The 13785-nt window shown below is 39.0% G+C and overlaps 1 protein-coding gene across 1 annotated transcript in view; it reads left to right on the forward strand.

Moving 5' to 3' along the window:
• Positions 1-13785, forward strand: part of FAF1 (Fas associated factor 1) — a 431446-nt gene that overhangs the window by 207399 nt on the left and 210262 nt on the right. Inside the window, exon 8 of the mRNA XM_056122297.1 lies at positions 1233-1319. Within this exon, the coding sequence (XP_055978272.1) occupies positions 1233-1319 (87 nt within the window). The remainder of the gene's footprint in view (positions 1-1232; positions 1320-13785) is intronic.

Below are 13785 nucleotides of genomic sequence, written 5' to 3' on the forward strand. Positions count from 1 at the left end.
CGTTAAACTACAGCACATGCCTCCCTGGGAGGGAAAGGGTGTTGCTCCCTTCCGCCTCAGAGCTTATAGGAAAGCCAGGTATAAACCGGCAGTGACAGGGCAACTGCAATCTCATGGGAAGCAGGGCAGTATCGGCTTGTTGTCCCCCATGAGTGGCTCTCCGGCATAGCCATAACACCAGACGCACAGAAACCAATCTCGTAATTATCTGGCTCTTGGCAGAAATCCAAAATCAATATATAATTCTAAAAACCAGCTATAGAAAACAAAGTATTTCACAATACCTTTTCAACAATTCTGATTGTTGGGGGGGGGGGAATTCTAAACAATAATGGTGCATCTTTTGTCAAAATAATGTAATCAATGTAGAGAAAAGTTAAGTAGAAATCGTCTGCGTCACAGGCATTGGGAGGGGTGGGAGGAGGGTATATTGGGGTTCTTGGTCGTGAAAAATGAATACTGGTGAAGGGAAAGGTGTTTGATCATTGTATGACTGAGACTTAAACCTGAAAGCTTTGTCACGTTTCCCACAGTGATTCAATAAATAAATATAAGAAGGAAAAATAAATAAATAAATAAAATTAGGGGGGAAAAAAGTAAGGTGGAGTTCATGCCCGGTTCAATCAGCTAATCAGTGGCTGAGTAGGTAGCAGTACTCCTACATAAAATAAACAAATAAATAAAATTAGATGAAGGCTGATAACCCAGGGGAGGTAGCTCAGTGTGTCATTTCTGGTGGCATGACATGCCATCCTCTTAACACTTCTAGATATAGCCCCAGAGGCCCCCAGCATACCACTTGGTATGGACCTTGGGGCCCTCAAGCACCTCCAGGGTAGCCTAGCTAGTCCACTATCACAGGACCCAAACAGCCTTGGAGCCCAACATTAAACTTCCAGGCCTGCTTGACCAGTTGTTCCCCTAAATAGTCCCCACAGACATTTAAGCACTGCTTAAGGACTTCCTTCCAAATTGATTAAATAAATGTATAGTTCTAGTCTGTTAGGTAAATTATATCCGAAGTTTCTTGGCAGGAAATTTAAAGCCATCCTGGAATATAAAAACAGCAAATAGGGATTACTTCTGAAACCTTTATTTTATCTAGCCTCAAATAATTTGTTTTTAAATTTGGTTTAGACTTTTTAGTGAAATATTTATTTTTATTTATATTTTTCTAGTTTCAGATTATTATTGAAAAGATTTTTAAAAAATGTTTTTCTTTCTTCTTATAGGTAAAGAGGAATGTGTATGACCTTACCAGTATCCCTGTTCGCCATCAGTTATGGGAAGGCTGGCCAACGTCTGCCACAGATGACTCAGTAAGTGACAGTTGAGTTACCACTTTTATATTCTCCATTCTTATTGCCACTTCTAGTCTAATTGTGATAATCAAATATTTTATAAATCAAGTTATGCAAAAAATGAAAAAGTTGTCAAATTTGAATTCACTTGCAGGACATTTGTAAGTCAAGTATTTGACCTTTCTGTTAGTAATGTTACAATAACAGTATTAGGAATTTGATGCTTTTTAATTTAATGTCCCCCTCCCCCACCCGCTCTCCCCCCCTCCACTTCTCTTCCTTACCCTTCCCTGCCCTCTCCCCTCCCCTCCCCTCCTCTCCTCTCCCTGTTCAATCCCTGGCACTGCATGGTCCCCAAAATAATGCTAGAAGCAACTCTAAGCAACAGGACCCAGCACCACCCACCTCCCTCACCCTCCCATCAACAAAACAAACAACCAAATACACCTACTATCCCCAAGGTAAAAGGCCCTCCCGTTGATCGTCGATTTGCTCGAGCGGGCCCAGTAACGTCTCCATTGGAGACCTTGTTGTTACTGTGTCTGGCATATCGAATACTCTCGGTAGCTTGCCGGGCTCTCCGAGAGGGGCGGAGGAATCGAACTCGGGTCGGCCATGTTGGCTGCGTGCAAGGCAGACGCCCTACCCGCTGTGCTATCGCTCCAGCCCGATCCCCAAGGTAGACCAGAGTTTAAAAAAAAAAAAAGTTTTACTGTTCTTAAACATATCTAAAATTTTTATTCAAAAATGAAGTCTTTTTTTATCTTTTATATCTACTTATAAGGATATTTTTGGTTGTAAAATTTCTCTGCCCACTTCCCAGTGATTATTCTTTTCCAAGAGAGTAAATGTTATCTGAGGAAGCCAAATTTTACTTGGTCATTTTCACCTGTCATCTTTATTATTGTATACAAATACCCATTTTTTTAAGTAAAAGGTGGTGTTTTAGTAGTTCAGAAGTTGTATATTTTAGTGAAGCAACAGTTTTTATTGAAAAAAAATTTGGAGAGATGTGAGGGGAGAAAAGGAGAGATACATTTTCAAGAGAACATGGACTTCTCCAGAGGGAGGAAAGCCCAGAAGTTAACCAGTTTTTAAAATAAGTAAGGCTATGGATTGGAGAGATAGCAAAGCGGGTAGGCCTTGCACGTGGCCAACCCGGGTTCGATGCCCAGCATCCCATATGGTCCCCTAGGCATCACCAGGAGTAACTCCTGAGTGCAGAGCCAGGAGTAACCCCTGTGCATAGCCGGGTGTGACCCAAAAAGCAAACAAAAAAAATTAAGTAAGATTAAAGTAGAGACTTTGTAAACATCTTGTAATAATTAATATTGTAATTATTACTGTGGTTGAGAATTGAATTACTTTTTAGTAAATGCTGCATTTACAACTGGATAATTATTATACCCCGTCTTAGCACCGCTCTCATGCCTTTTAATGTAAAGTATCTGTAGAAAATAAGATACCTTTAAGCTGTTAATTTACATATAGGCTCCTTGAATTTAATGATTCTATCATCTGGAAACAGTTCCTTTGGAAAATGCTTTGTGGGTTATGAAACTTAAAGAGAGTTAGTATAGCAGGTATCGCATTTGCCTTATGTGCAGCTGACGCTGGTTCCACATCCAGCACTACATATGGTCATCCATATCCCACCAGGAGTAATTCCTGAGTACAGAGCCAAGAGTAATATCTGAGCTCTGCCTGGCCCAGAAGAAAAAAACTGAAAAAAAAAATTCTTTTTTTTTTTTACCAGTAAGAAAGTAATGTTCATCAGTGATAGTCATCCTTTTACTTGAGGTATTAAGAAGAAACTAGAAATTTTCTTAGCATTGTCTTTATCACTTGATCACTTAACTTCCTGTTAGTCGTCGATTTGCTCGAGCGGGCACCAGTAACGTCTCCATTTGTCCCTGTCGCGTGCTAGTGTAGCCCAATGGCATCTGTTCACTCTAGGAACACAAAGAGCCTCAAACCAATCATTCAGGATCTTGATGAAGAAGGCTGACCATCTGGTAGGTGGGCGGCCACGTGGTCTTTTGACATCCCGTGTAATCCAGTCGGTAACAGCTCTAGTCCAGCGGTCGTCTCTAAATCTCATTACGTGACCAGCCCATCTGATTTTTGACACCTTGGCAAACGGGACAGCATACCTGATTCTTGATTGTCGACGGATGTCAGAACTCCGAATTCTTTCTCTCATTTGAGTGAAACGTGATATTCCAAGCATAGCTCTTTCTATTCCTCTTTGGAAGACCCGAATAGCGTTCTCATCCTGTTTGCGTAGGGCCCAGGTCTCTGAGGCGTATGTTAATGCAGGAAGAACTGTGGAATCAAAGAGATGTGCCCGGAGCCGGAGGTTCTTCGTCCTCTTAGCTATTTCTTTGACGCTCTTGAAGGCATTCCAAGCTGCTCTCTTCCTCCTGCACAGCTTGGGTGCCAGGTCATTTGTCATGTTGACTTCTCAACCTAAGTACACATAGCTGTTGCATTTGGAGATGGTCATTCCATTGAGAGCGAATGGGGTGTCAGGAATGAGGCTGTTTCTCATAAACATTGTCTTCGTAAGATTCAGCTGTAGTCCGACCTTTCCACATTCACGGTCGAAGTCGGCCAGCATTTGTGCTGCTTGGCTAATGTTTGGTGTTATTAAAACAATGTCATCAGCAAAGCGGAGGTGGTGTAGTTGCCGACCATCTATCTTCACTCCCATTCCTTCCCATTCCAGTCGTCGCATGATGTTCTCGAGGGTGGCACTGAAGAGTTTCGGTGAAATGGTATCACCCTGCCGAACCCCTCTCTTGACATGGATGATTACTTCTTTGTAGAATGGTGAGATCCTGGTAGTGAATCTGTACTACAGCTCATGGACGATCTTGATGTTTTGAGCTTGAATGTCCTGATTGGCTAGGGCTTCAATGACCGCTTCCGTCTCAACAGAATCAAAGGCCTTCTTTAAATCAATGAACGTTAGACAGAGTGGCATCTTGAACTCCCGAGAAACCTCAATGAGCTTGGTTATCGTGTGGATATGGTCGATGGTGCTGAATCCTTTGTGAAACCCGGCTTGCTCACCTGGTTGTCCTTCGTCTAGTGTTCTGCCAATCCTATTTAGGATGACTCGAGAGAACAACTTGTATTTGACAGACAATAAGCAGATTGGGCGATAGTTGCCAATGTCATGGATGTCTCCCTTCTTGTACAGTAGTACAGTCCTGCTGGTTTTCCATTGGGATAGAACCTTGCATTCAGACAGGTAGCGTGTGAAGAGCCGAGCCAGCATATTGATGATTACTGACGGCAGGTTCTTCAGGTGTTCAGGTCTGACCTTGTCTGGGCCAGGTGCTGTTTGTTTCTTTACCGACGAAATGGCGTGTCGGATTTCAGAAGGGAGAATGTTGGGAACGACATATCCATCCTGTGGAATTTGGTATGTCGGCAAGTGGACATGGCTATCAAAGAGATTTGAGTAAAAGTCATGGATAATCTTCTCTATTGCCATTCTGGAAGATGTGATAGATCCATCAGGATGTTGGAGTGCAGTCATCTTAGTCTTGTGGTTGGCGAAGGACAGGCGGGCGTTACGAATACTTTTCCCGGCTTCTGCCGCATCTACCAGCACTTCTGCTCTTCTCTTTTTGAGGTCTTCCTTGATCGCATCTCTGCACTGTTTGCGAGCTCGAACGTTCGCTTGCAGTTGCCTGAGATATGCACCAAACCACGTTGGTGAATAAGCTCAAGAGTTTTCAAAGACAGGTGTTTTTTTTGTGGCTATCTCTCTCTTGGCGTTCCTCGTACAATCATGGAGGTGCTGAACCAGTCCATCGTATTCCTCATCAATGTTGTCAACAATGGCATTTTGCCATGTTGCCACAATAGTGCCAAAGAGCTCCCAGTTGGTGATCGTTCTGGGAGGTCTCTCTTTAAACTTTGCAGCCCTTTCTTCCCTCTCTGTGAAGTAGAATTTTGCATGAAGGAGATGGTGGTCCAATCCCGTTTGGAATTTTGGGACAACAGTGACATTGGTCAGGCAAAACCATCGATTGAATATGATGTGGCCTATTTCATTTTGGAATCGTCCACCAGGAGACTCCCATGTCCAACGTTTAGATTCGGCCTTCTGGAACTGTAAGTTACCATGGATGGTCTTGGTCGACATGATGAACTCAGACAGTCTCTCACCCTGTTCGTTCCATTCTAGGCCATGGGTCCCGATGTGAAGTTCTTCAGCTGATCTTCTCGGTCCTATCTTGGCTTTAAAATCACCCACAATGATCTTGTGGAAGGTGTGGTCTCCTTTATAGAACTTCTCCAGCTCCATGTAGAAATTCTCAATTTCTCCTTCATCATAATTAGATTTTGGTGTGTAGACAACGAAGATAGAAACTGCAGGCAGTGAGCCACATCTCTTCATATGTAAACGTCCGATTCGGGTTGTTAGGCATTCGAATGAATCAATGCTCATGGCCAAGTTTGTGTTACAAGCACACCGATGCTTCCCGACACCTCTTTTATCGCATGTTCCGAGGAATAATTCTTCTCCTGTGTCGAAAACGGCATGATGAGATTGGTGCCTTTTTGTGTCAGTCAGACCAATGATGTCGTACTTGATCTTTCACGCTTGTACCATCAGGTCCTCGATGGATGCATCTGATGCTAGCGTACGTGCATTGAAAGTACAGACGATCACTTTTGTCTTCCTTCGTTGTGGCAGCCTAGTTCGGCCTTGAGATTTTATCGGCCTCTCTTTTCTCATCCTTCTCAATGCTGCCATATTGGTAAAGCCTTCAGGGTCAGGAGAATTAGACCCATTGTAATTACTGGTTTTGGCATATCAAATACACAATGGATAGCTTGTCTAATAAACTTTTATAGGAAATAATAACATTATTGATAGAAAACAATATAATGTTTGGGCATGTCACTTGAATTTGTTAAACTTCTCATTAATTTATAGTATTATGAAGATTGGTGATGACATATTTATAATACTTGACTCATAGTAGACACTCAAAATACTATTTATAATTGTTATAAATATAAATAAAATAGCATTTATAATTGTTAGGGGATAATTAGAAGTCTCAGATAAGAATGACAAGCATTTTGTCATTGGCTTGTTTAGGAACATTAAATGGTATTTGGTGTTTGTTTCAGAATCATCTGTTGGTCTAGGGAGGAAATAGTATTATTAATAAATCTAAGGTAGTCGTCTGTATTTAAGGTGGATGATATATGTTATAGCATTCTCAGCTTACATATAACTGAAATTTTTCCTAATTAAAAGTGTAAAGCAAAAATATTAGGATAACTGTCAATAAAATAATTGTCACAATTTTATTAGTATTTTTTTTATTGTATTCTGTTATTTTGGTTTCGTTGTTCTGGGTGTTTGTGTGCAGTTTTAAAAAGTATTTTTATGATTTCCCTGTATTATGCTCATTAAGATTTTGAGCTGTAAGATTTTATTACAGTATTTGGTTGCAGTATTTAGGGCTATAAAATAATCTCTGATAAGAAATAAAATTATTTGGGGGACCAGAGCAATAGTAAAGCAGGTGGGATATTTGCCTTACACTCTGCTGACCTGGGTTTGATCCTTGGCACCCCATATGGTCTTCCATGCCCCACCACCAGTGATCACTGAACTCAGAGTCAAGAGTAATACCAGAGCACTGCTGGATGGACCCAACGCCTCCCCTCACTGCTCAAAAAAACAGAAGAAAAGAAATCTTATTTTATGGGTCATAGAGCCCGGCAAGCTACCAAGTGTATTCTGCCCACGCGGCAAAGCCTGGCAAGCTACCCGTGGATATGCCAAAAACAGTAACAATTAGTCTCACAATAGAGACGTTACTGGTGCCCACTCGAGTAAACCGATGAGCAACGGGAAGGACAGTGCAGTGCGACAATTTTATTATTGTAGGAAAATACAGAAAAAGCAATTAAAATCCACAGTATCCAGACCTGTAATGTACCTGTTCTATATTTATGTCACAGGAAACACAAGAGGGATTCTCCATTAAGAGACTTGATTCTTTTTTGCCTCATTATTCATATTTGCACCTTTTCCCAGAGCCTGTGAAGTGATGCCTGCCCACACCTCCCCAGAGCAAATGTTACCACATTGGCAGGATATTGCCTTGAGCTGCTTGATTTGATACAACAAAGATGTTTAGGGCCAGGCTGCTTTTGACTGGTGCCATAGCTGATAGACTAGTCCCATTGCTAAGTTTTGGCAAAAAATTACTTAAAATGTACTCTTCTAAGGGGATTCTAGCCAAAGAAATGTCAGGAAACTTTTCTTTCATTAGTATTATAAGACCTCATAAAGCTGGCGCTGTAATCTATTTTGTTGTAGGTGATAATGTTTTTATACTTATTTAAATCACTCAAGTGGAGGCATCTGCTACAAAAAAAATCTTCCTCACAGCTTAGGGCATGAATTGGGTACAGCTGAGAAATGTCAGCTGTGTAAACAACCTGAAATGTGTTACCAACAAAAATATAATTAATTTCTTTCCAAGACGGTGTGCCATACTTAATACTTAGAATGGTTTAACTTTCAGAGAAAGCACCTGAACATTTTCTTCCCAGTGCCAGAGCAGAGGATTGGTTATAAAGGTCATTGAAAGTGAGGTTAATTTGTACTTTTTCTGTTCGGTTGCAGAAATCTGTATAGCTCTGAATATACAGTGACTTTAGATGCTAGTGGCTTCCACAAATTTATGGAAATATATTAAAAGCTTAATTAATTAAAAGCTTAAAGAATTTGAAATGATAGAAATATTATAAATTGTAGAAATGGTTGCATGATTTTAAACTTACTAACAATCTAACAATCTGAACACTTAGAGTAAGTAAATGAACATCTAAATTATGCCTCAGTAAAGCTGTTCTTTTTTTAAAAATAAGTTAATACCTGAATAAAAATTATTTTTGATTTTTTTTTTGTTTGTAAAAGAGAAACACTTTGAAATGACATGGGAGATGTTTTCTTCAGTATACATCTCATTAACCTTTGACTTAGCAAACATGACCAAGAAGTAGATTTCCTATAATTAGATTCTTGTATAATCTTGAGTCTCTTATGAATCTTCTAGGCTATGGTTTTTTGACATTTCAACACTGCTCAGTGAAGTCAACAATCATTTAAAATATTGTTGTCCCATCTCCCATATTTCCTTTGATTGTAGTTGTACTATAATGGAGTATGGGATACTGTATGAATTGTCAATAACTCTTTCACTTCTCTTTGCACTCTTTCACCAGGGAAATAGGTATCTAAAGCTTCACCAGTAGGGGAATGTTTTCATGCTGTGACAGTTCAGCTGTGAGAACAAGGAGTTGCAAGTAGGCGAAATCTCATTTTACACTTTAACAAGGACGCCCTTGGCTTCCAGATAGTAGAAATAATTTTAACACTGTGAATTATGTCTAGACACCTTATTATAATGAAGACAATTTAAATATATGTCGCTGTTTAAATCCCGTATTTTAATAATGCCTGTACAAAATAGATTTAAAGAAAATCCTTCCGTTTTTAATGCTTTTTTTTTTTAAAATTGCATGCCTTTTTTTCTTTTTGAGATTGCTAATGGTCTTCTGTTGTCCCATCATTGGTGACAGAATATTAATACAGATTTTGAGGAATTAAAAGTAATTAAAACCAGAGGTCTTTAGGCATATGTTAAGGATTCAGCTTTTTAATAAATATTTTCACATTAAAATAAGATAATTCATAATCAGAATCTTATTTAATATCTTTTATATGAGGTAAAGCAAAAACCATACATACGCTCCTTTCTTTAAAGTAAAGAAAAGTGGAGGCTGGAATCAGAGAGATAATACAGAGGTTTAGGACATTTTCCTTGCAGGCAGCCGACCCAGGTTTGATCTCCAGTATACCATATGGTCACTTGAGCACCACTAGGTGTGATCCCTGATCACAAAATCAGGACTAACCCCTAAGCATTGCTGGTGGGGTGGGGGATACACACACAAACACACACACACACATATGTGTACACACACACACACACACACACACACACAGTAGATGCTTTCCTTACATGCAACAGACCTGGATTTGAACCATGACATCCCATATGTTCTCCTATACCCACCAGGAGTGATCCCTGAGTGCAGAGCCTTGAGTAAACCTTGTGCACCTCTGGGTATGGCCTAAAAGCCAGCCCTCCCTCCCTCAAAATAGAAAGAATTCTAGTTAAGGTAATTTAATCATTTTTGAGACTCTTGATGGTAGCCATTTTCTCCTGTAAGTGAGGCATTCTATTTGGCAAGTGTCAAACTCTAGACATAACTCGGGCACTGGATCCCTACTCTGTACATTGTAGTATCCACTGTACAGTTACTGATTCTCAACATTACCACATACTTTACCACATTGTCACTACCTAGTAAGTAAACTTGTAAGCTATCATTATTATTATTCTATCCATCACTGAAAGATTAATATTCCTAAAGCATGGAATGAATCATATTTAACCTTGTTTACTTTCCTTCAATAGGATTCCCAATACTTGCTGGTTGATGTATTTTTTGCTCATTTTTGAGCTACACCTGGCTGTGTTCAGAGCTTATTCTTGGCTCCGTGCTCAGGGATCACTCCTCGTGGAGCTCAAAGGTTGGGTGTGGGGGACGACTATATGTGCTGTTGAAGATTGAATTCAGGTCAGCTGCATGCAAGACAGGCACCTTACACCCGCCGTACTTTTCCTTCAGCCCTGATTAATATAGGTAAAAGGTAAAGGCCCTCCCGTTGATCGTCGATTTGTTCGAGCGGGCCCAGTAACGTCTCCATTGGAGACTTTGTTGTTACTGTGTTTGGCATATCAAATACTCTCAGTAGCTTGCCGGGCTCTCCGACTGATTAATATATGTTTTATATTGATATATTGACACTTTAGATCCTTAATTCTGTGGTCTCAGACTTCCCTTCTAGGTCTCTTTTCCCATACAGACCCAGGAAAATAAGTATTCCTTGAATAAATGAATTGCTTGGCTAGAACTTACTGAATAAATAAGTCACTATTTTAAATACTCATTTTGCTGTTCTTCAAATATACTTGGTGCTCTCTCCCAGTCTGTGTCGTTTAATCACACTATTCCTTTCACCTAGGATATCCACAGTTATTTCCTCCCTTCAGGGCCTTTTTTAAAGAAAACTCTGCTTATATCTATCTTTCCACATTTCTTTTCTTCAGTGCCACTAGAAAACAGTTTATATTTGCATTCTATTTAAGTTATTCTTATTTTCCTTTGTTATTTTATTTATTCCTCTTTGATAATCACTTACCATATCTGTAACCACAAAGAAGTTAATTAATATCTCTGGATCTCAGTTGTGTAACTATCAAACATGGATAATTAATGTTTGACATTAATGGAGTTATTGTGAAAACCAAAAGAGTTAGTATTTACAAATTTAGTTACTCAGAGGTTTTTAAAAAATATTAAGTACTGTCTGAGGCAGTATGTAACGTATTTTTAACCTGTGATTGTTGCTTTTTTCATTCACCCATCTATTTTTTCATTCTCTTGACATGCAGTGGGCCTCTTATACACAGTAATTATGCTGGGTGATAAAGTTGTGAGATAAGTTTCTTTTCCACAGGTAATAGCATAAATATGTATATTTATGTATATATTTATATGTTTATATATTTATATTTATAAATCCATATATTTATGTTTATAATATGTATAAATAGTATAAATATGTAAACAATGACCATTGAAGTTTATAGAAATGCAAGAATATTGTATTAAGAGGAAGGACAAAATTTGCTAAGAAATGGGGATAGTAAAAAATTGGTTCTCAGAAAAAGGGACATTTTACATACACTTTAATTTGTATCCCCGTGTTCTCCTTTTTTGAAATTTAAAACTTAGGCCTAAGAACTGTCTTCTTCTTTGTAGTGCTCTGCAGGATCGAATGTAGTGTTTTATACATTCACTTACTAAATTGTTCAGTGCTCTACTAAATTGATTTCTGTGACAATAAACCACTAATTGGTATTGAATTTGTATGCTTATAACTTGATGAATTGTTTGAGTGCCAAGTTTATATTCTTTATAATAAAAATTAAATTATCCATACTAGAAATAACTCAGTGACAAAATGCCTGCTATGCAGGTGGATACGTTGTGAGTTAAGTCCTCCAAACCGTTCTTCTCCCGATGGGTGTTGAGTGATCCCAGCAGTTCTCTTATTTGAGAGCCCTAGCACAATAATAAAATGTGTGGTCTCTGGCACACCACCACAAAGTGTGTGTGTGATCTTTGGTCGTCACAACAGCAACAAGTAGAAGAATTAATCGGTTGATTAAAAAATTAAACAGCAGTAAAAACAGTATTTCTCAAGAGACAAAAGAACAGAATTTGGAAAAGGAGCTTATGAAGGATGCTACACTGTGCTGAATTATATCACTGTGTGTTTTGAGAGAATAAGACAGTGGGCAAATTCACTGAATTCTAGTATTTCTTTTCTGGAGTGTTTATTTCTTTCAGTGGAGCTCAAGACTTACTCATGACTATGTGTTCAGGAATCACTTCTGGCAGGGTTCAGGGGACCATATGCAAAGATGGGGATTGAAATCAATTTGACTGCATGCAAGACAAGAATCTTACCCACTATACTCTATATCTCTCTGGCCCCGTAATACTGCTTTTACTTGGGTGCTACTTGATAAATGAATTTGAATTTTCTTTTCTATACAATAAGGATCATATTAATATTTTTTAAAGTCTAATGTGAAAATTAAAGTATTAACATAATAAATTGAATCTTGTGAAGTTGCTAGTTTTTAAGAACAAAATGACTATTGGTACTTTCAAATGGTTTTACCTAATATGTAAGGCAGGGTTGACAGTTATGACTGTCAGCCCGTATCCCACACAATGTCATTTTTGCTTTTGTAAATAATGTTTGATAACAACTGTGTCACAGTTACCTTTTATGTACATACACAACTGTTTTTACACTATATTTAATGTCAGGAAAGTATAGTTTAACTAATCAGTATGACCCACAATGCTTATGATATCAACTCTCTAGCCCTATACAGAAAAAGTTTGCCAACCTGTGGTGTAATGTCTGGCATTTAGTAGGCATTCAACAAACATTAGCTTCTTTCCCCCTGAGTAAGCACCTTCTTTAAACTGCATACACATGCAGAATCAGAAGCGTTCTTTGAGTAGCTTCAGGGTCATCTTATGGTATTTAAATTATTTTGTTAGCCTGTCCAAGGTGAGACAGATTCAGGCAATCTTTGGACATTTTTACCGGCTTTTTCTTTATTTGGCAAGGTCATAGATAATGTTGCTTCTGATGGTGGTGAGACTCAGTAGCTTCAGAGAGTTCATTGCCCTTGTCAACATATAGAGTCTTTTACAAATAACACAGGCAAAGACTAAACAGACGGAAAGAACAGCTTAGAGAGCAGAAAGTAGAATAAAGTTTAAGTTTAAAAGGAATGAAAAGTTGTGAAATTGACTGTACCCTGAATAGAGAGAGTAAGAATTGTAGTTTAGTATGTGAAGCATTCAAAACAGAATTACTCAGTAAATACAAAAAAAAAAAAATGTAGAGGCAAAGAAATTACTGTTTGGAGGCCACACCTGGCTTTGCTTAGGACTTAATTCTGACCTGTGCTCAGGATCACGCCTGGGGGGCTTGGGAAACTATATTTGGTGCTTGATATGGAACCTGGGTCTGTTGCATGCAAGGCAAGTACCTTATCCACTGTGTTATCTTTGTGAACGCACCAAAAAGAAATTTATAAGTACTAATATCTGATTTTGGGACTGTAGCACTGTCTTCCCATTTTTCATTGATTTGCTCAATTGGGCACCAGTAATGTCTCCATTGTGAGACTTGTTACTGTTTTTTGCATATCAAATACACCACAGGGAGCTTGCCAGTTTCTGCCATGCAGGTGGGATACTCTGGGTAGCTTGCCAGGCTCTCCAAGAGGGACAGAGGAATCGAATTTGGGTCAGCTGCATGCAAGGCAAATGCCCTACCCGCTGTGCTGTCGCTCCAGCCCAATATTTAATTCTATAAATCACAATTTTAGTATATTGAAATCCCAAGTGTGTAGGCTTTTTGTCATCTCATGAAGTAGTAGTGACTGTTAGAGAAACCTTCCCTCTGTAAACAACTAAAGAAAAGAATGCAATATGTGAAACTGTTTTCAAATATTATACAACAGGTAGTGTAGGACTCTAAAGAAGGAATCTAAGAAATCTTGTTAGGTCCAAGCAAGGGACGGCTTGGAAGGGGTTTTTCTGCCACACAACACATAAGTGTTCTTCAGGGGCTCCATCTGTGATTCTCATACAACTGACTAATGAATTCAGTGCAGAATGTATAATTGTTCAGGTCATACCCTTTAGTACTCATGACCTCCAGGGCTGTTCCCCACAATGCTGGAGGTAGGGGGATGCTTGGAATGTGGTG

The sequence above is a fragment of the Sorex fumeus genome, unplaced genomic scaffold, assembly GCF_029834395.1.
Source record: "Sorex fumeus unplaced genomic scaffold, SorFum_2.1 ptg000045l, whole genome shotgun sequence".
NCBI classification, from domain to species: domain Eukaryota; kingdom Metazoa; phylum Chordata; class Mammalia; order Eulipotyphla; family Soricidae; genus Sorex; species Sorex fumeus.